This window comes from Chlamydotis macqueenii, chromosome 4, assembly GCF_036417535.1.
Source record: "Chlamydotis macqueenii isolate bChlMac1 chromosome 4, bChlMac1.mat, whole genome shotgun sequence".
Lineage (NCBI taxonomy): Eukaryota > Metazoa > Chordata > Aves > Otidiformes > Otididae > Chlamydotis > Chlamydotis macqueenii.
The window spans coordinates 77,339,737-77,362,810 of NC_141559.1; the positions used below are offsets into that span (position 1 = coordinate 77,339,737).

Below are 23,074 nucleotides of genomic sequence, written 5' to 3' on the forward strand. Positions count from 1 at the left end.
CCGGCCCCGGTCCTGCCGGTTCCCCAGTGGGACCACGGGGCCGGTTTTGAGCGTCGAGTGCGGCAGAGGAGGGGGGGGCTTCCGCCCGCCACGCTCTCTTTCTATCTTCCTCGCCTACCTAGAACCAGGAGATCGAGCCGGGGCGTGGAAGCCCCGCCCGTGGCGGCGGCGGCGGCGACAGCGGCCGCTCCCCCGTCCCCGTCCCCCCCCCCCCCCCCCCCTCCGCACCCCACCCCAACCCCGCCACCGGCGGGCGGCGCGCGTGCGCGCGGGCGGGCATGCGCGGGGGCGCGCGGCGCGGCGCCTCAGTCCAGGGGCGCCCGCGGAGCAGCCGCCATATGCCGGGGCGGCTCGTACGGTTCCTGCCGGCCTCGCCGTGGCGGAGCGGCGGTGCTGCTGCCCCCCCGGCCTCCTCCCCGCGGCCAGCGCGGACGTAGCGCTTCAATGGGCAGCTCTCACTTGCTCAACAAGGGCTTGCCTCTAGGTAACGATCGCTTCTCGACGCGCCGGCCTGGTCGCGGCGGTGGGGACCGGGGTGAGGGGAGGCGGAGAGGGGAGGGAGGGAGGGAGGGAGGGGTGCGATCGGCCCCCGCCGCCACCGCGCTTTGTGTGTGCCCGTCACCGCCGCTCCCGGCCCCTCGGCGGAGGGAGCCCCCGGGGGCCTCCCCTGACGGCCCCACCGCCGGCGCAACTTTGCCTGGGAGCTGGGAGATTTGAATTTTTTTTTAAAAAAATAAATAAATAAACCAAAACAATAAATAGACACTAAAATTAACGCGGGGGGGTGAGGCGCAGTCAGGGAGGCTGGAAGCTGGCTGCGGGTATAATTCATCCTTCAACAAAAAGTCAAACGGCGCTGAAACTGCACCCGCAGTGTTAATTCGGGGGGGGTTCCCCCTCCCCGGTCCCGTTCGCTCGTGGGTTGAGCGGTGCCCTGGCTTTTGACTGCGGAGAAATGCTGGTAAAGTGCCGTGGAGGGGAGGAGAAAGAAAAAAAAAAAAAAGAAACTGTGCTGATATTTCAATAAACAGGAAGTTTAAAAGCGGCGTTTTATTGCTGTAAAAAGTGCTTAAGGCCTGGGTGTTGAAATGATTTTGCTAAATCTGCGGATGTGTTATGTATCTGAGAGGTAAGGCTCTTCTCTCTCAATTTGAATTTCTCTTTTTCTTTCCTCTTTTTTTTTTTTTCCCCCCAAATGTGTTATCAAATACATTTATGGATTGCTACTGGTTTTTAGGGTAACATGAATAATTTGCATGGGGTGGTGTTAAAGATATGCCTTCAGAATTGCTTGGTATAAATTATCATGTTAATCTGAAGGTGATTTTTTTCCCTTCCCCCAGACATGAGGCGACAGAATGTCGATTCTGTTTATAAACATTGTCATTTTGTAGGCAAATGATACCTAAAGAAGGCTACAAAGCAGGGAATAAGCCTGTTTACCGTGCAGATGTGAGCCCGTCTGCTATGCTGCTTTGTTTTCCTCTAAAAAATTAAATTCAAAAGTCAGAATTTCAGTCACAGTACTGATCTAGGTGGATAATGGTAGAAAATGCCAATCAGCAGTGCTTTTCAAAGTTTCACCTGTTGTAACTTAAATTAAGTAATTTAACATCACCTTATATTTTAATAACTGTTGTCCTTTTGAGGAAGAATGTTTGCTTTTGGGCCATGATGGAGCAGCTAAAGATAATCATCCCTTTACCCTCACTGAAAATAATCAGGCCTAATAAACTGAAGTGAATGTGTAATTTTTTTTTCCCAATGAATTAAAATTAACTGTAGTATTTGTGATGTGCGTATACGTTTCAAGTACATCGCACTGATTCCTTCTCCTGGGTCTTGGAAGACATAAATATTCTTATTTAGTATTCAAGCCCCTTGGCAAGTAGCCTCATGCCCTTATTAAAATATTTTAAATCTCATTATTGAATCCTACTAAGAAGGGAACAAGAAAATACAGAGAGAAATAAAATCTATATTTAAATAATTTCACCCGAAATCCCGTTGAGCAGCACTTTAAAAATCTATATCCTTTATAAGTAAAAAGGATTAAAAAGCTAGTAGATTAAAGTAGACTGTGCTAGTAGAAAGATAATTGTCCAGTGCGTCTCTTTGTTCTTGTTCTTATCTGTTTTATCTGGTTTTAGCTGTGCGTTGGTGAAGCAGGCGTGTAAAATTAGCAGTCCGCACTGCTAACTTTAGTATATTTTATAGCGTTGCTCTTTATTGACCCCCAAAGGCAGCAAGATTGCAATATTGAAATCTTTTAGTGTTTGACAGATAATATCCTTTTTGTTTTATTATTTTGTCAACTATCCCCAGAGTAAGCTAGTGACAAAATATTTTTGTTCACCTGCAATTCACTTTTGTATTTCAAACCCAAATGAAAGAAACAACCCCCAGCCCCCAACCCACCACAGTTTTTCAGTCTGAACAAGAAATGGATGTTATGTGGCTGCGATTCATAAACAGAAAAGAGAAATGAGGAGTTAGTGTTCCCTCGTTTTTGTCATTGTTAATATAAAATAGTACTTGAGTTCTACTTGCTCAGTAAAAGAGTTTAGTCGATGAAGCTACTATTTTGAAATGAAACTACTACAGTCACTTTTGTGGATTTTTCAGTTCAACGTTGTCATATGTAGTTAAGGAGTAGCTGGAGCATGCAGCTTTGGAGCACACAGCGTAGTACGTGTAAAAAGCTCATCATCGTAAATATTGTATACGCTATGATACTTTTTCGTAATGTGGAGTTCCTGATAGCGTGACAAAACAGATTACAAATGCCTTTACGTTTGTCAGTTTGGTTAGCTCTTAACTTGTCCTTCTGTATTATAAAGATAAATAGCTCCTGCCCTTTGTTGAAAACGTGCAATGCTTCAATTTACTAATCTCCCTGTTTCTAAGAGTTATTGTTTTATTTACAATGTAAACAGCGGTTGCAGTACGTAGCCGAAAGTGTGATCGAAGAGATTAGGATCGGGCTGGATACTGTGAAGTGTTATCGTACAGATACAGTAGCACGCTTGCCAGGATTCTGAAGTGTAAAGTCAATCCCCCCTCATCCAGTAGGAACATCTGCTGCAGATCAGTGACTGGGCTGCGCAGTCCCTTTTGGGGTGAAAATTGACATTATCCCGAAGTACCTGTTTACAGGAATACTATAAGAATAAAAAAGAAAAAGAATGCTTCTCTTACAAGAAAATAGTTTGAACAGTGGTAAGTGTATGGAAAGGCATAGATTTAAATGTCTTTGAAGTAAAGATGCTGAGAAACAACATAATTATAAATAATTAATTTACTTATGCGAAATATAACACTTACTCAAAACCAGGCAAATATTCTGGACTGCAATTGCTTCTTGCCATTTTGTCTTTCCTTACCTGTGGTGAATTATAACAATGTTTCTTAAAGCTTATCTGGAGAGGTTGGCAACTTGTGTCTTAGAGACCTGCTTTTAAGAGTAATGCTTAGGTTTTCGCCTCCCAGGCCAGCTGGGAACGTTGATGAGGTGATACTCTCCAGCAAGTGTCAAGCTTTCAAATCCCATAGCGGTTGGCAGTATAGCAACATAGCAGCCTCATCTGAGGCTCCCTAACCTTCTGGCCCCATAATTATTTATTTAGTGAGAAAGTAGAGATGGAGTTACACATTTAATATGTGTCCTAAAACTTAAGGTGAGGATGAAAGTTGTAGTACATGGCCCTTTAGCCTTAGTTCCTCTGCTGCACGTGCTTTCTCACTCCTAGACAGCGTAGCAACAGATTTACAGTCTGGGAAGACAGAAGTTCCCAGCTGTGTTTCTAGGTCTTTTTCTCTGCTACCTTGAGAGCAAAGATGATGATTCCTTTTAATCTATGCATTGATCAGGAAAAGATAGCAAACATGCATTACAGATAAGTCTAAAATGAACATTTCCTGCTGAAATATAATCCTTTGCTCTCTCGCCATCGTTCTGGGAGAACTGGAGAAGTGCAGCAGCACTTCCAGTTGTGGTGGGTGTTTTAGGATCTCGGAGCAGTGATTATGATAGGATCTTTTCCAAGGCACAGTAATCTTCAGCCCATCTCCCCAAACGATTAATGGGCTGAGAAGTGTTTTGGGAATCTGGCAGCATCAAAGCCTTGGCTGGCTGAAACTGATATATGACTTCATGCGGTGGTATTTGTAGGGAAGAAGTGGAGTAAGTTGTTTATGGTGTGAAAAAGGGTGCTGTGAGTCCCCTGGGTTAGACTTTTTTAGACACTTTTAAGTCCCTGTCCTTTGATGTCCAGCTTTGGTTTGATGGTTGAAATGAGTAAAAACTTCAAGTTGTTTTTGAACCTGACCAGAGACCTATCTGGTTCCTCGAGGGATATGAGACAGTCCCTGGACTTGCCTGATTTGTGCCTCCTGGTAGCTGTTATCTGGGGCCGTGTCGGGGACCAGGAGTATCTGGAGCACCGCATGCCTCAGCCACACCTCGGGCTCTCCCGAGCCCAGGCCAGAGCTGGCAGCGCTGCTCGCTTGGCTGGCAGAGGGACGGTTACCCGAACCGAGGTCTTTGCTATGTGGGTGCTGGAGCAGGCAGCATCTTTAAAAAGAAAAGAAAAAAATGGTGATTAAATAATATTTTTATTTTTTAAAAAAAGCTCACAAGGTAAAATTAAGTTCCAAATAGAAAAAAATTGCGCAAAAGAAATCTCTCCTGAAAAATGTTTCTATATTAAGTGAATAGGTTAATTATTTTTTGATGTACAAAACATAGCATGTTTGTTTGCTAAAGCAGAACAAAAACTTAATTTTTGAGGAAGATTATTGTAAATTGTCTCTTATGAAATATTTTTGTAATTTCATCTCAAATGTATCATTTCCTATATTATTATTCCATTTATTAATTATCCAGTTTGTGTCTAATCAACATAATTGAAAATTGACATTGTTTGATTTTTTTTTTCTTTGAATTAAACATTGCTAGCATGTTTCATGTTGGTGTTTATTTTGGGTGACCATTGTTCATCTCTGCATTTTTGTCTTTTATTCTATCTACCTTTTTCAAGGGACTTTTGGAGTAACTTCCCTGCAGTGCCTGGCAGGGCAGTCAGCCAGAAGGGATTCACTACAGAAAGTAGAAGAAAGCTGGCCTTGGGGCTGGGGACAATTATTCAGAGTAATTGTAAAGTTGAGGATTTTTTTTTTTTAATAGAAAGCTTTTTCTTTCATTTACATGTGAAAGCTTTGTAGCTTCAGTAGCAAAACACGAGGTAATGTGGTTATATAATTTTGCTTTACGTTAGGTGTTTCAAGGCATATTTTAGTAGTTCTGTTTACAGATCACTGCATGTCCCTTACCCATTCCCACATCTCTTTCAGTGAGATGTGTCACCGTCGGCAAAGTTACATAAGTCTGCAATGAAAGTTGTTCACGCTTTCTGACTGTATGTATGCCAGAACTTACCACGCTACCTCTCCTCTCCTCTTAGTCTTCTTAGGGGAGCTCTGACGCCAACTCACAAAAAAAAAAGGAAGGAAGCAGGGAAACATTTCTTACTTGACGTGAGTCACAATTCCAAATTCCTGCACGCAGTCCAAGTTTCTTATTGGTATGCACTAATGGTCTTCCTGAACACCCTCAATATTCTTTGATAGATTCCATCTTCTGCTGTCATACGTGGACACACCCTGTGATAAGAGCCGTGAGAGGTCTGCCCTGGTGGGGCATGCTGGAAGCTTTGCAATTAATTCTCACGCTACCGTGCGGAACGTGACAAGAGCATAACTGTTTCGCTGCCTTTTAAAGAAAGCGTTGCTTTTGCCACCTTCTGTGCTCGGTTGACACGTGACCTTCAGAGACGGGAAGTGTCTGTAGCTGGGAAACCGCACAGGGGCAGCCCGCTGTTGTGCACGTTTACCTAATGTGTCTGGACCTCATCCACGTTGGCCAGTTAGAGCAGAGTCTAAATGCAGGTAAAGTAGATAGTGGTTTAGGAAAGCTGAGTTCTGGGGGCAGCAAAAGAGTGGTCTGCTTTCTATTTTCCTCCAGCCAGAGCCTCTGAAAGCCAGGCTGAGCGCTGTTGCTGTGTGGCGAATTGTTCGTCTCCTGCACCCCCCAAACATGATTGATGGGAATTAGCCCATGGCTGCTTTCTGATAACAGCAGGAATGGCAAATCCAACTCTGCAGGGCTCTCCCTGCTGCATTCCCACCTAGCTGTATTCCTTTCCTATGGCAGGAGCGCACACTGTGTGCTATAAAGCCCTGTACCTGGCCGAGCAGAGGAATGGCCAGTGTGCTGTGCTGCATCACGCTTGGCCAGTGCGCTGGGCAGTCAGAACTTGGAAGGAAGCCAGGAGAGAAGCAGCACTGCAGGGTATTTTTCATCATCATCTACTACACGTACGTTTTTTCACTCTGCGGAGTGTCATCGTAGTCCCTGGGTGAGTCAGAAGTTGGGAGAATGAGCCAGAAAGGAGCTATACTGAGATGTGTGCTCTCCAGTCAGATTGGGCTGATCTGCGGGAGAATTTGCGGGGAGGGAGTGCCGCCCCAGGCAGCGGTTAGTCATGTCTACAGTGAGGGAGAGGTGCTGCTAGGGGCTGACAGACGGTGATGTCTTTGCCATTGGTGCATGCAGATCCCAGTATCTTTAATTTATAGTTGCAGAATTTCTCTTGGCTTCTGTGGGATTTTTGCTTGAATATGGATTTTCAGAATTAGCCCACTATTTTAAGCCGAACTGTCCAAAGTTACCGTTGCTTTGTGCAGCTCTCAATCCCATGAAGAAAGTGTGTGGCTTAGCAGAAACAGTGGTGTGGAACAGTTAATCAGAATTCCCAGATGAGTCAAATTTCATTAGATGGTTGCAGCCAGTTTGTCTATTGCTGAGTGTGTAGCTTGAGTCTTTGCAGAGTCATGCAGGACAAAGTGTTTAGCAGAGATAACCACAAGCCAGTTTCCAAACTCTTAAACTGATATTTAAACATTTTTTTTCTCTTTAATGTTTTGTACCAGATGTGTTAAACTGTTTATTTTCAACCAGATAATGAGTGTTTTCACATTTGTGGTCTACCAGCCATCTTAATGTGTGTCTAGTGCTTCACTGAATAACATTAATGTGCATTGCAGCCTTTCTCATGTTGTTGATTTTCCCGTTCATATAATCAGCGTTACTGAGAAGCGATCTTCAGTAATGCGGTGTTGTATGTGTACGTTCCCATGCTACAGGAACTGGCTAGCTAAGTCTTGCTTTAATAAATATACTATTTCTTGACTAAGAAAGGTCATTAAGATACTGACCAAAGCCACTGCGGCATTTTAGGTTTTATTTTACGTCCTCACTAAATTCTGTCCTGAGTGCTACAAGTCTGCATCTGCTAGCTGTGACCCTTTCCTGGACTGCCTTGAGCCAGGATTACTGTCTTTCATTTCTGCTACCAGTTTTTGGTGTGGAAAGTCTTGCTCATTTTGGTTTGTTTGCATTAGCTTTCAGGATCCTTTACGATGAAAAAAAAAATGCAATATCAGTTTTCAGTACCTCTATAAACCAGTTACTTGCACCTAAAGGACTTCATACTTTCACCTTCAATGAAGATTTGTAGTTAACACTGGAGTCACTTTGTTCCTTGGTTCTGTCAAATTTTTGTTGATTTTTCAACTTCTGCGAGACTGTGAAAGCCTGTTTAAATTGTGTTGAATTTGCAGATAGTTCTTAATGTGGAATCTTTTCTTGTTGTCCTAAAACTAAAGTGGCTTCCTACGTCTGCTCTGGTAGAGATTCGTGGTCAGTAGCTTAGCCACCAAAGCGCTGCTCCTTTGAACTTTGAACTCAGCACAACTGGACAGCAAATTTTTATTTTCTATTTTTACAAGCAAAAGCAACATCTAAGAAAATAACCTTTTATCTGTGTAGAGCTGGATGTATTTTAGCCATGCCAGTCTAGATAAAAAGAATGTCTTGCATTTTTTAAAAGCTTGTGGGAGGAGGCTCACAATAGAGGCTCCATTGTGCTGTTAGTACTGAGTGTACAGGAAATCACAAATTAGCTGTGACGAGAGTATTGCAGGGGAGTTTTAAGTTTACTTAATTCCCATAGCATTGTATGATTTTGAAAGGGTTTCACAATGCATCGCCTTTGGGTTTGGTTGTATATGTTGTTTGTATTTGGCAGCCTTCTGATCAAGGTTTTCTCTTACCATGTCTTTGTTCAAAAGGTTTCATATTTTGAATCCTTGAATCCAGATGACTTTCCCTCTTGCTGTAAATACAGAGGCATACAAGTACACTTGGTATTTATCTCATGACCACCCTGCAGCCATCTAAAATTTAAATCTGGCATTATGTATTCAGCAGTGAGAACTATCTCCTTAAAGCAAGCGATAAAGAAGGATTTTAAGGAGGAATTTGGAGAACAGTAAGCTGCAGGCACAACTTTTCCTTTCCTAGCGGATTTTGATCCTGCAGGATGTTGAGTTATTCAGCTTCCAGTTGATATTGAGGGGACTTGGAGTGGGCTTACAAATCCGTATGATCCGGCTGCATCCGACATAATAAGCCCAAGTTATTACAGAATAACTCTTTTTAGTTAAAATTTTGTCCAAAGATTGGGCTGGATCAGTACCTGCAGTTGAAGAACAAATTCTGTCACTGAGTTGAAAGAATTAGGATTATGAGGACTCCTCAAAATCATGCATCTTATTTTGTTAGTCCTGTGAATAAAGAAAGTACAAAGCATTACATTGCATTGAGTTGGTAATTTAGAACCTGAAACACTGTGACTATTACAATTTAGCATTTATTTTCATAACTTGGCTAGCATCTTCCCTCTGGACTTGGTTTTAAGCCTGTTAATTTTTGTTAGGGATTTTTCTGAGCTATGTGGCTTTGTTTAAAAAAAAAAATCTGTTAACAAATACATAAATAGAAAATATTTTTTTATATCCACAAAGGGTCAAGGTGGGGGGAACCCCAAGAAATTGAAAACAAAATTTGGGTTTTTTGACTGTCCTAGTGGTACTATCTTGTAGAAAATATGAGTTTTTCAAAGTGTGGTTTACACAATTCTAGCAGCTATTGAAATACAGATTTATTGGCAGGTGGGGTTTTTTTTTTCTGTGCGGCGAAAAAGAAGGGTATCAAATAATGTAATTCTCCCTCAGATTTTCAATGAGAATTAGTGAAAAATTAGTTATCATTTTAGAAATCTAATTCCAAAAAAGGACATTAAACAGTGATTATTTTCATAAATGGGTAAATAACCTCATCTGTTATATCTAAGATTTCTTTAATTGTGAAGTGCAAAGTGAAGCAGTCTGTGAATAAAGCATATCATACTTGGGAAACTGCTCACATTTAATTAAGTACAATTTTAAGTTGGCTTAGTTAAGCTGGTACAAGCCTGTTTGGGCTCTCGTTGAAGTGTAAGCTAGGCTTATTTCACATTTATGTTAAGAAATTTAGGAATCAGCAAAACCAAATCAAAATGTGGTACTTAGCAATGACCTTATATATTGGGTATTTGTGTTCTGGTTTGCAAGCATACGTAAGTGTAAATGCAGCTTTTTTTGTGCGTGGGGGATTTGTGCCTCTCTATAAAAGGAACTTTACTGAAGCACCTGTGTTTGGAAATTGATGTCCTACATGAGAACTGAATCACCTTGAAATCCTTCTCTTTTTTTTTCCTTGGCCATACAGGAAGTTTTGCATTACTTAAAATCTTGGATAAGTGCTGAAGTAAGGTAAAGTGCAGGGTTGCTAACTTTCAGGGCAAATTTGGCCTAATTATTGGCAGGAGAATTGAAAGAGTGGAAAGCAGAGACAGCCCAGATTGTCTTGGTCGTCTTCCCACGCTTGTGAGTAGCTTCAGGAGTGACCTGGGATAATTCACTTCACTTCTCTGTGGCCAGCACTGTCATACGTTTAGCGCAGGCAGTGGTGGTGAGGTTACCTGGGAATACCCTATTTGGGATCTGTTGGAAAGGGCACCAGATTACAATAGGATTCTGTTGTTAATGGTGCTCTGAGTAGGTGCTTCGTAGGTCTTGTTTGTGTCCTTGTTTAACACAGGGAAATGGTTTGGGGAGGCAATGTGCTTTCAGTTGTGAACTGAATGACAGTGAATGCACTTGATAAAAAGACAGCCTGTGGCTTGACGGGACACAACACTGTACGAAACATTCTGCTGTGACTGAAGGGCTTACTTTTTTCAAATTAAAAATGCACTTTCCAGCGTTAAAGCTCTTCTTTAAACAGCAAAAACCCCTTCCTATATATTTGAGTGGGGAAGTTGTATTTCACCAATTAGCTTGAGAGGACGTGCCTGCAAACAAACCAGCGAAATACTGGTAAGTGATGAGGCTGCAGCTCCATGTGCTGTGTGTTGAAATATGCTCAATGGAGCCTGCGAAGCTACGAAGGCTTGGAGCAGAGACATGATTGTGAGCTATTTTTACTTAACAGTTGAACCTTGGAAGAGAAGAAGTAAGGGATGATTTCTTTCAGTTTGAGTTTGCACGTTGTATGACTATTAAAAACTTCAAGACGACTGTTAAGTAAAGACAGCTACTTGAAGTGCCAGATGGAAAAGAGCAAGAAAAGTGCCTTCTGTTTAAAACAGAAAGGGGATTTTTGCTCGTTTTGTTCTGGGGTGTTCTCCAGTCCACCCAGTTGCTGTGCCTGGCTGTCTTCTGTGTTGCAGTTTCTGTCCGGGGGCCCATTCAGGCATTAGATGCGTAGCGAGGTGCATTTCTCTCATTAATTGCATGACAGAATGCAGACTTCAAATTACATCTTCATTGCATGATGCCAGGTCTGCATCACGGCTTCGGGCTCCGTTGCCAAAGTCGGAATGGCACTTTTTAAGTTACTACTGGCATTGTCCAGTAAGTGCTCTTATGGACGTTGCAAACATTTCTGCTATTCTAGAAATGCGCTGGCTTTCTCAAAAGCTGCTGTGGTTTGTGAAATATGACTGCTTGTTTGGTTTGGACACGAGACCCCTTGATTCATTTTTTTGCAGAGTAGTTGATCATCTTATTACATCCATTTTATGTGGATTTAGTTCAAGGCCTGTGTTAGTTTATACATAACTTGGAATAATTGGAAAATGTGAAAAATGTAGAGTATTCTTCAGTTGGCTAAAATTTTAAAAGGGCGTTTTTTCCTGCCGGCATCTGGAAGTCAGCCAGGTGAAAGTTAACATTCCCACAATACCTTTTCTGCGGGATAATGGGCAAGTTCAGGGCAGCATTCTTTCTTTCATTTATATAAACACTGTGCTGGCCAAGGCTATGGGAGAAGTATTGCTGAACATGGAATTGTTGCTGTTTGCCCTTGCAGTTGTTGCTCTGTTGACAATGATTTATGTTTTTTTTTAATGTCATTGTTGTTCTCCTATTTATATTTAAATAACATGGAGTCTTCTGCACTGTTACCATTCAGGATCTTGCTCAAGGCAGTGCTGTATGAAAAATCGATGCGCTCTGTGGATGATTTCGTACACAGTAGTGAAACGATGTATCTAGTACAAAGCTGAGTTTCAAAACCTTTCAAAAAGTAGAAAGCTGTTTGTACAGCAGTAGGGTCTCTTTGACAGTAGATGAAAAGAGGTGAAGGTCTGAGAAGCTGAACTGACCTTTCATCTTACTCAACTTTGCCACCCTTGGTCCTTCTGAAACATAGCAGGAATAAATTGTCAGGGAAGAGTGGAGTTCGGTGCGCAGGTACTGTCTGCTCTGTGGCTGGCTGACAGCTTTCAGTTGCCACCACTGCTTTGAGTAGGGGTAATTTTTGTAGTATTAAAGATCGATAGGAATTTATTAAAATACATTTTTCCCTGTCAGAATTCATGTATTTGTACTTGCAGAGTTGCTGAACAGTCTACGTACCGCAAAGGTTATTGCAAAGTGCGTAACTTTCCATATAGCGTTATGAATTAGGAGTGTTCAGCATGTCTTAAGCATATGTGGATTTGAGGATCCCAAACAGGAATTCAGTGTGTACTGCCTCAAAGTAATAGTTCATACAAGAACTCTGCAGAAATTATGACCTCTTCACGCAGACGAATTACCGTTTTTCAGCTTCTAAAAAAACTACAGAAAACTGCAGTAGTACTGGATCAGTTAGCTGTGGCTGACCTTAGGTAAAGTTTGGGGAGAGGTAGTCAGAAACAAAGAATTTCAGAGATACTGAATGTTTACTGTTCTTAAAAAATCTTAGTGACTGAACAGATTTTCAGCTTAGGTCTTTTCTTCCTTTTTTTTTTTTTTCCTTTAAATGGCAAAACTTTTCCTAGAAAATGCATGTTTTTATTATCAATGCTTGTTTAAAAGGGCAGCAAGCAACTGGCACATCTAAAAATTTAAATTCTTGGTGAATTCTGTATTGACAGAGGAAGAAACCCTTAATCTTTCATGCTATCTGGATAAGCTGGAACATGGCCATATAATTACTAACTTTCATCCACTGATATCACTCAGATACTTACACAGACTGAAGCTAGTAAATGAACCTAAAAATCATTTTATGTGAACTTTGCGTTTTTCCGTGCAGTGTGTAGGCCCGTTGTCATGTAATCTGTGTGTTCACAGAAATATGAAGTCAGTAGGATGGGTACAAGCACCTGTCATTTTCTGCTCTCTATTCATGCAGAATGCAGCAAAACAGTAAAATTCAGTCGTACTAAAATGCATTAATGGTGGGATTTCCAGCTTCCAGATCTGTGACCATAATTTTTCATCTGTTTTAAACCTGTAATGACTTTTAGTATGTTTTAGGGAACTAAATAAGAAGAAAAGCAGTGTTGCTTACTTGATAAAATAAAGACATATTAAGAAGCAGGAATTTATTGCCTGTCTTCAGTTTGTTTTCATTTAGAACAGAGGTTTTATGGACCTTTTAGTTGAAGGTTATTTATTTCTCTTGTTTTTGAAGAACAAATACTGAACTGCTGCTTTTATTGCATGTCAGTGTCAGTATCTTGGAACTGACTATATTTAGATCTGTAGCATTCTTTTCTGTTCAATATTTCTAAACTTTCTTGCTTAATAAGTCTGTTTTTTTTCCCCATACAAATGCATACAGATGTGGAGGATATATGCCATGATTTTACATGTGAACTTCTAACTTCTCTTTTTTTTTTTTTTGCTGTAGTTGTGAAGTTGAAGTTGCTCATACACATACAGAATTTTAATTGCATCAGATACGTATGTGCACATTGTTACATGAGCTATTTGTGTGCAGATGCGCATCTTGTAATTCCTAATGCGCTTGATTTTGTAACTAATGCTCAAATAGCGGGCTGCCTTACCCCGCAAGCAGCTCTGCTGACTGATTGCAGAACCCCAGTGCCACTCAGTGTGAGTAAGGAACAAAGCAGGGCCTTCTTAGATGAAGACCAAAAATAAAATCCTAATGAAAGATGTGCGCTGAATAGAAACCTGTGCTTTCGTGTCTACCAACTGTGAGGCCTCCATAAGAATTGCTGCTATTGTACGAGTGTTCCCTCCTCCTTAATGGAGGTGTTCTGTATCCTGTTCTTCTTGTTGACTGGAGAATGACAGCTTTTAGAAGTATTGTAATGATGAAGTGCCATTAGCTGTATACCATTCTCGGCTTAAATTGCATCCTTTGTTGTGTTCTTTGCTATTCTTGTAAAATAGTTGGGTATGGTCAGGATCTTGATTTCCAGCACTTCTGCTTTATTTTTTATTTTCTTGTTTTGTAGGTTATTCATTTTTTTTTGTTGAATTATACGTATTTCTGTCATCAGTTGGCATGGAAACATGGCTACTTTATAGGCTGGTTGCTTTTAGCGTTAATTTGCAGGTACTTGGTTTTGAATGTGAAAATGGAAACCATTTATGCTCTTCATCATTCCCCATTATTAATACTTCCATGCTTTCCGATGCAACGTAAATTATCTTTCCTTCTGTCTTAGAGGGCAGGATGTACTCTTTTTTTTTTAAAGAGGGAAGAAGAAATAATACTCATAATGCTGCATTATGTACACTGTGTTAAGAAGACAGTACTTCGTATAAAAGTGTTTGGTTTGTTTTTTTTTATACATGTAACTCAACAGTGTCAGTGAAACAAAGACTAACACCAAATCTTAGTTTAAGCCTGGAAAGCTTGTAACACTTCTCGATAATGCAAAGTCACACTGCTCAGTTTCATTGTTATTAATGTGTTTATTAATGTTACCCTTCCTTTTTTGTATTTGAAGAGCACCCTGTTTTCTTGTTGAGGTTTGCTCAATTTCACTTGAAAAAGGTCAGAGGTTTGCTTTGGTTGGTACCTGTTAAAGTGAGGGAATACTTTCATTGATGCTTTGTGACTTTAGTTAGCAGAGTTTGCAGTTTCTGAGCTACCTCTATGCTGGCAGAAGTTAATTTGTAGGCAGTTTTATAACTACTGCAGCTGTGTTCATGGTACATGGTGGTATGCTGTAGCGACTGCTGCTTGGAAAGAAACAAGTAGCACTATCGCACATCTTCATAATGAAGAATAGTTAGATTATTAGTGTTTGACATTTATATAAATTTGAAAGCGTATCTGAATACATACTATTTTAAGTATAGACAACTCAATATCTAATTTAAGACCTGCTATAAACAGGTGAAGACTGTCTGTTTTCAATGTAGTTGCTTTCAAGTTCTTTAGGATGATATTCAATCTCATTCTAATTCCTAAGACCTACAGAGTGTTGTCTGAAGAGCTTTATACAGGTTGGATATGCAGAATAAAAATAAGATTTGAATTAATTTACTTCGGCTCATACTTCTCCATCCCATTCCAGACTTCCAACACTTTGTTTCATAGGGAGCGTGCAAAACGAACAAATTCAATTGATGCTGCTCATAACTCCGTTTTAGGTATTTAATAAGCAATCAGTTCATCTGGTGTAGTGGGTGTATTGCTGCACTGCTTTTTCTTTACTCCCTAAGTTAAACTACACGCAGTTCAATTTAAAAAGCATGAGTCTATGCAGGATTTGACAAACTGCAGTAAAAGAACTACACATCTGCAGATTAGGAATACATTGTTCCTGCCACTAGTCCTATTTTATTAATTTTGTGGTATTACTCAGCAGCATTTGGCTCATTCCCTCTGGACAGTTTAAAAAAAAAAAATCAGAAAACTCTATAGGTGTAAACCCCTACGTTTTCAAATGTAATATTTTCTTTAAATAGCTTTGGTGGAAAAAAAAATAGTTTGCTTCATACCAAACCCTTCTACCAGAGCTAGTTGGAGCATTCTTTCAGTTACTTGCAAGTGGTTTTCTCAGCAGTTAGAAATAGTTTAATATAGAAGGTGAGGTCTTTTTGTCTTGCTTTCAGCAGTTTACAGATCAGATTTTTACTAACTGTGATGCAGCTGTTAAAAGAAGCTAGGCTGTGCGGCTTCCGGTGTGACAACATCTCATCGTACACATAGAATAAATCCATTTCTCCCCTCTCGACCCCCCCTTTCCCCTTCATTCTCTCATAAACAAATAGGTCTGTTAACAGAGAATAGTGAAAAATAGTGGAAAAAAAACCCCTTTTATCATCTCAGTGTACTTGTCAGAGTAGCTGGAGACAACATACACTTCTGTGGCTGTTGTAAACTACTTTTTTTTTTCTTTTTCTTTTTTTTTTTTTTTTTTCTTCCCCGCCCCCCCCCCCCCCCCCTTTCCATGGAATGCCTAATGGCACTTCTGGTCCAGGAAAGTCAGCAGTGAAAACCACATTGGCAAAAGAAAAACCGCCACTATTAATTGACTTAATCCCCATACTTAATTGTAACTTTTGTGGCTTGGGTTGATCTCTTCTTTCACGTTCTCTTTGGTACGAAACTTTTGGTAATCAACATAGCCTTTTTCTACATGTTTTTAATTCTTTCAATCGGGTTGTTGTCTGTGGTTGGTGTCCCGCAGCACTCACAACTCGGTTCAGATCGCTGGTAAACACAGCAGAACTTGCCAGTTGTGTTGTTTTGGTTTGTGATAACATGGCCCCCAAAACTGAGGGCAAAGCAAGTAAGTTAAGTGTACTTGCTGTTGCATAATCCCTGCTGTCCTGCAGTGTTGGAAGAGAGCATCTTTCTCAAATTCATTTATCCACAGGTTGGTTATGCTACTTGTTGAAATCAAAGGCTTCGCTTCTGTTGGGAAGCTTTCCTGTAGTCTGCTGTGGGTCTTGCCAGACCTCCCAGAGAATTAAGCTCCTAATTGTGTTGTCTTTCGAATATTTTTGACATAAAAATTTAATTATAGGGAGTAGTTAACGTGCTTCAAGGAATATAGAGTCCTGCTTGAGTATTTTATCGAAGTGAAGAAATGTATCAAAACAGACAGGTGTCAAAGTGTCACTAGAAGATGTTCATATCCTTAAAAGAAAAAAAAAAATACTAAAACTTTTCTTAGCCGTGAAGTTTTCAGTGACTCCATTAACTTTGCAAGTCATTTGGCTGCTGTGAGATTGTGGAAGGCGTTGTATGAAATTAGAAAACAACAAAGTTAGTTGTCCGCAAGGTAATGATGTAGTAAGTGTCTTAATGATACTTTGTTAAGAAGTTGATATGTTGCAGCTTGCTACAAGGTAATTTTATAGTCACTAGCATTCAAAACTTGGAAAGAGATTTCTGATGAAAATACTGGTGGGAATCTTGGATTCTGTCTGTATTCTTAACTTCGAGTAGCAGCTTAGAAAAGTCGCCAAGGGTCACATTTCACAATATATTGTGGTGGTGTAAACTTTATAAGAAATAATGCTGATTCATTATTTTTCCAAAAATATGAGAACTTGTAGGTGGAGTTGCCTCTTAAAGAGTTTAGCTTATTGAACAGCACCAACTTATTTACTATTTGTACGTACCTTACTTTATCTGGCTTACAGTGCAGACCTAATAGAGTAGCATCATCTGGGCTACTCGGGGATGTAGAATTTTCACTACAGAGTTATTTTCTAGATTCCTCTGCTATTCTCAGCACTTCGTGTTCTTCTTTTTGTACCTGGGATGCCCATCCTGACCCAGGAGAGGCAGAAGGAAAGCAGGGATTGATCTGAAGAATGTATTGTAAGAGATACAATTTCCTCTGACATTAGTTGTGCTGTGAAAGTACCTAACAAGCAAAAAGAGAGTGATAGTAACCAAAGTTAGGGAGTGGAAGTAATAACTTTTTTTGTTGTTGGTTTGTTTTTTTTGTTTTTTTTTTTTTTTTTTACTTTTGCAGTGATATACCTGTGTTAACTTGATTTGCTTTACATCTATGAAATAGGGAAAATTAATCTTATGAAGACCTGTTGTTTCTCGGTCTCAAGAGCAAGGATTAGCTTTGTGTTCTCCCATCACATTCTGGAAAACAGTCATAATGCTTTCCTGGTTTCTGGGAGTTATCTGATAGCTGTTGTCTTGCACTGGGCAAGCACTAAGCTGTCATTCCCTCCCATTTTTTTTCAGAAATTACAGCCAGCAGGAAACAGTTAGACTTGTTTTCCAGTATCTTTCTCTGTGCTGTGCCCGTTTTCTGAACAGCAGAATGAGTTTCAAGATGTGCTTTGGGTTTACTTGCATGGAGTCGGTGATCCTTTGATTGTCTTTGGATCATAAAATTCCAAGTCGTTGGAGTGTTTCCTGTGGCTGCTTTCAGAAATGTAACGCTCCTGCAAGCCAGCCTTTCAGCACGCTGCTGTTTATCCTGCTCCTGACATCCCTTATGTTTCTAGTTTCATAAAATGTAGAAAAGCCATAGAGTAAAGTTTCTTATTTTGGAAATTCTTTATGGCATCTAATACATTAGTCTTGTTTCCATTCAAATTACTTCTCAATTTGTTGTCAATCTCTGTTTTGTTTGGAAAGGAAGTTGCTGCGGTCTGGTTTTTTTTTTTTTTTTTTTTTTTGTAACTGTCCATTTTTCGCGAACTGTGGTGCTGCAGAAGTCTGAGGCGGCTGCTGCGAGAGGGGGAGATGACATTTTTGTGATGCACATGTGTGCTGTGGGCAGATTCGTAAATGTCTCTGCCTGCAGATTGGGGGACATAGGAGCTGTAATAATTTTTATTTTTTTTTAAGATAAAGCATACATGAAAAAGGGTAGAATAAAACAACAAACTATCATCTTAACTTCATTTACTGGGAAATGCAATAGTGAATGCATTTTCCAAAATACAGTGCTTGTTCCCCTATGAAGAATGAAGGGTACCCTTTTGCCTGATGCTTTTGTACATCTTAATAATGGAGTCAATAATTTCTTTTCTAATACTTTCTTGCAGCTGATGTTTTTAGCACCGATAAATGTTTCATGCAGTTTACAGATAGAACATGACTTGTGCCCTGAAAAATTTATAATTTGAAGCCTTTATCTGCAGACAAAGCATTTTGTGTGTGAATGGACCCTTTTCTAGTTGAAAACAGTTAAACTAGAGAAACTAAAAGAAACATTATAAACCTTAGTGAAAAAATGTATATGTGCATAATTTTTAAATACTTCTTACTTTCAGGTGTTCAGTGGAAGCAATTTACAGTGTTGAAAAACCTTCTCTAAACCCCTTCAGTATGTGATATGTGTGGGAAGAAATATTTTGTTTCTCTCATCAAGTCATGGGAATAACTCCCAATTTTAACTTGTGTTTTTCATTACAGCTTTGATGGTAATACTGGGACCAGAGCCTTTGTAATTGAAACTCAAAACTCTACTTGAAGAAAAGCTCAGTAGATCAGCTCTCTTACATCATACGCTTTTCTTGTATTATGATTAAATGTAACTTGATAATATAAACTTCAGCTTTTGCCTTAAACTGCCTGCTTTATTTGGCACTTTGACTGTTGTTACTGGCCTGTTCTCAGTGAGCTTGTCATTTTTATACATCCTGTTTGCTTACCTTCAAAATGAACATCTCTTCAGAAAATCCTGTTTATTCAGACTTTGTTTGACTGCAAAGAGCCCTGGTTGGGAGGTGCAGGACTTGGATTTCAGTATGCTCCAGACTTTCTAATTTTCTAATTTTTACAACAAAACTGTTCACTAGTTCGTAATCATCATCAAACGTTTTGTTAATATTGACAGAGAACAGCAGAGGTCAGTGGCTGTGGGAGGAACTGAAAAGGGAGAGAGAAAAAAGAGCTTTAAGAAGCCCTTTGCACTGGTTCAGTGTTTGTCAGAGTTGCTTTGGTTTTCAGAAGAATGTAATGGAGTGTAACTCAAGAGGGAGTTTATGATCCTCGTTTATCAGAAGCCTTCACACTGTGTTGAATTGTCCCTTTTTACTTACCTGAAGTCTGGGATATATATATATATATATATATATATATATATATATATATTTGTTGTTTTTTTTTAAAGTGCTGTAGTTGTTTATCTTGGGAGAAGTTTCTAGCTCTCCTCCTTTCTTCCCATCCCTAAACAAGAAAGTTTATAGGGCTTTTTTTTGTTTGTTTGGTTGGATTTTTTTTTTTCCCCCCACTTATAGTGGATTGCTGACATTCTTAGCACCATGATGTTCAGCTGAGCGGTTGGTGAATCACATTAGATGGTTTCCCAAAAAAAAAAAAAAAAAAAAAAAAAGTTCAGAAGTTATAAAGAAGATGGAGAGGTCAGTGTTCAATATATAAAATACTTCCGTGCTGTTATTTTTAGTGTCATTCAAATATATTCTGCTGACCTAAAAAAAAAAAAAAAAAAAAAGAGAGAGGAAAAAATAAAACACAACATCAAACCAAAAAACCTTGTGAAACTAATTTGATTATCCAAGGCCCCACACTTTCTTATCTTCAGACTTTTTGATAAGGAAAATAAGGAGTGCCCCAGGTAATAGTTTAACGTTCTTGGTCAAAGTACAGGTGTACTGTTAGAGAAATTGCTTTCAGTGTTTGGGGTCAGAAAAAAGGAAGCCTTTGGCTCCACTCGAGTTTCTGGGTTTCTTTCTCTGAGGCAGCATCCTCTACAACATCTAAAATGTGAGAAAAGAAGCACAGAGAGCAGCTGTTAGTACAGGCTATGTTCAGAAATTATATTCTGTAATAAGTACTTGGTAGTGTCTTTAAAACATAATGTGAAATTAATTCTCTGAAAGCAGTTGTATTGACAATGCTAAAAGCTGGTATTTTTTTCCCAAAGCATACTTCAGCTCAGGCAGTGGTTTAAACAAAAAGAACTCCAGACCTGCTGGAATGAAATAACTTGCTGTAGGAGAAACATTTTTGGAGGAGAGAAAAAAAAAAGTCCTCTTTTCCTTCATAGTACAAATACATAATATTCTACAGGCAAATGCACGGTCGTTCCTTCTGTATTATGTTTTAAATTAAAATTATGTAACTGTTAAGCTTTTATCAAAATCAGTCAGGATGCCAGTTCTGATATCATGGTTTTAAAAAGAAAAAGCAATGCTTGTGTACTTCATTATGTTGAATAGGTGGGTAAAAGAGTGAGGATAAGGACCACTGATTTATTCCACTTCGTGTGGCAGCACAGCCCTGTTTTGCCAAACCAGTTCCAGACCTGTGTTCCATATTCTAAGTATTGTCCTTAGAATTTCCAGGACTGCATCTTCCGTGGAAAGTGTTTTAGTAAGTCTTGGCATGATCTATATTGTTACTGGAATGGCTCAGGGAGTTAATCATTCTGCTCTTATTACAATTGTTGGAGCAGATTGTTTTTCCAGTTCCTGTCAGCAGGAGTTTTCTGGCTTTTTTTTTTTTTTTTTTTTTAAGTCACACCCACCAACCTATAAAATTTATGGGCTGAAATACAAGCTCAGTTGTATTTTAGAGTTTGTGTGTGTGTTAAGGTGGATTCCACCCCAGTTACAGTTACCAGCCTGCTCCATGGTTGCCATCCTGGCAGAAGACAGCAGTGGATGTACACCCTGATGCACAGCCAGCATATAGCACATTGTGGGAATGTCTCTGCAGACTTGATTTGTGTATTCAGTTTTGTGTTTTAGAGATACCACCCCATACGTAACTGGGAAAGCGATGTCCGTAGTTAGCTATGGGCAAACACGGCTGCTGGAGAGTCCTAGTTCTCAGGTTCTTCGATTGTTAATTTGTAGGTACTGTCCTGAGCTTTGCGGTGATTCCTGTCGGTTATCGAATAGTCTGTGCACGTGCAGGTGGGGGCATTTCACAGTCACCCTGAAACGCGTGGGATAAGTAACAAAAGTTGGCAGCCTTAGCCAGAATTTCTCTGCAGCTGGGATTAATGGGAGTGTACCCAGCCAGGGCAACTCCACCATTGCTCTTTTATTTATTTATTCTTCCCCCTCACCCCCCCTTCCTTTGTTTCAAGTATTTTTAGTTTTATTAAGTAAAGTGAAGTATTTACTATGGACAGACACTGAAAAGCTGTGTGTGCAGGGACAGCTCAGTCTAAAATGTTTTGCCTTTTTCTGGAGTTTGCTTTCTTGTCTGTTCCTGGAAAACAGTGCCTCTGCAGTGTTGGTTTTTTTTCTGTATGTTGTGGTGCTGATACTTACACTTTCTTGTTTCAGTGCTTGATACACTCGTTACTGAATGTTGCCATTAGATTTGCTTTTTAAGCTGTGACAGACAATTAAAACATTTTTTACTTGTTTGTTTGACATGTGATTCGTATTGTTTTCAGTCATTTTGGAAAGTTAGTTAAGAGTAGGCATATCGTTATAGCATGCTCTGAATATGTAAACTGAGTAATTTTTAGACAGATGTGCAGTAATTCCAGTTTTCACTTGAAAGTTTGAAGTACGTGTGTAGCAATTTAAAATGTTGCCAGATGATTCTATTTCCCTTGAATAGAACTTTGTTTCTGATCATAGACTTTCAAGATGTGCCTTGTGGGACCTTCGGTTTTTTTGTGGCCTGACAGGCGTTTAGGATTTTGTGTGCATATTGATGGATGTTAGACAAATAATAGCAGAATTACTACGTATTTAAGGATGACTGGTTACGGATTACTAGTTAAAAACACGAAAGAAACCCATTTCCTCACAGTTGTCAGGCTAATATCTGAGAATGACAAGTTTACTTGTGGCGAAGTAATGTAGAATCGTCACTCTGAGATTCCAATAACAGAAGGGAAATATGGAATTTTCTAAATAGAAATCTTTGACTCTTTTTGTTTCAAGTGTACCAAAAAGGAAAATCAACTAAGTTAGTTGTCTCAAAATACTCTCTTGAGGCCTTTGTGTCGTATGCTGTAGCAATTTCTTGGATACCCAGCCTTATTTCTCACAGATGGTAAAATAATGATGTGATTTGTGCGTAAATCTAACTACCGTGAAAGTGTATGGACCGGGGTGCTAATTCCATAGTAGTGGTTCTGGTTGTGTATTTTGTGTAAGGGAGTGAGCTGCGAATGTCCTGGAGAGTGGCTGGGTGTATTTCAATCCTCACAATTAGCGAGAGGATATAAGTGGGTGTGACTGCTCTGCACATCGTTGGGTCAACACAACGCAGGAAACCACTCTTATTTTTCTTGGTCTCTTGCAAATTAAAAAGAAACGAAGGAAGATGACTTGTTTTTACTGAGCTTGGGTAAATAAAAAACATAGAGTACAATTGTATTCATCAATTATGCTCTTCCAGAAAAGTTTCAGTGTGCTTAGCATTGACCTCTGGGCCTTGTAGACTTCAACAGAGGCTGCACATAGGCTTGAAGTGAAGCTTATGGTTGGCTTTCTCTTTTAAGGATATTGTGAAGCCCAGATTTTATTCCTTTGAAAGTAATTTAGGATTGTTCCTATTAATTTGAATAAGACTTGCATCAAGTTCCTAAAATTCTAGGAAACATAGTTAGAAACATTAAATGAGAAAAGGATGATATGAAATTTACAGGCTTCCGAGGGTAGTTGTCACTGTTTTGAATGTACACTTTGTTGGTTTTCTTTATTTTAAAATAGTATCCCCTCTACCTCCCCAATCCCACGTGCCAAATCATGGGAGATAGCCTCCTGCTCATGCTGAAGGCGGTGACAAAAGACACTGGCTCTGATTCGGGTGGAATCAGGAGATTTTTGAGTTGCATATTCAGCATCTAAATATGCTGAATATCAAAATACTGGAGGCTGGTAAGCACACTTTTTTTTTTTTTGCTTTGCATCCATTTTACTGATCTGTGTACCTGCATAGTACTTTAAAGTTTAT

General features: G+C 39.7%; 1 protein-coding gene across 8 annotated transcripts in view; it reads left to right on the top strand.

Annotated features, from left to right (window-relative positions):
• The window catches only part of CTBP1 (C-terminal binding protein 1), a 238,774-nt gene that overhangs the window by 170,164 nt on the left and 45,536 nt on the right, over window positions 1–23,074 (top strand). The window contains exon 1 of one of the 8 annotated variants that reach the window (XM_086747834.1): window positions 300–484. The exons of 4 other annotated variants lie outside the window; for them this stretch is intronic. In XM_086747834.1, coding sequence (XP_086603960.1) covers window positions 445–484 — 40 coding nt within the window. In that variant the 5' untranslated portion in view covers window positions 300–444. Of the gene's footprint in view, window positions 1–299; window positions 485–5,830; window positions 5,947–23,074 lie in introns of those variants that run through there. 3 more of the 8 variants (XM_086747836.1, XM_086747835.1, XM_086747833.1) reach the window with 3 other exon arrangements.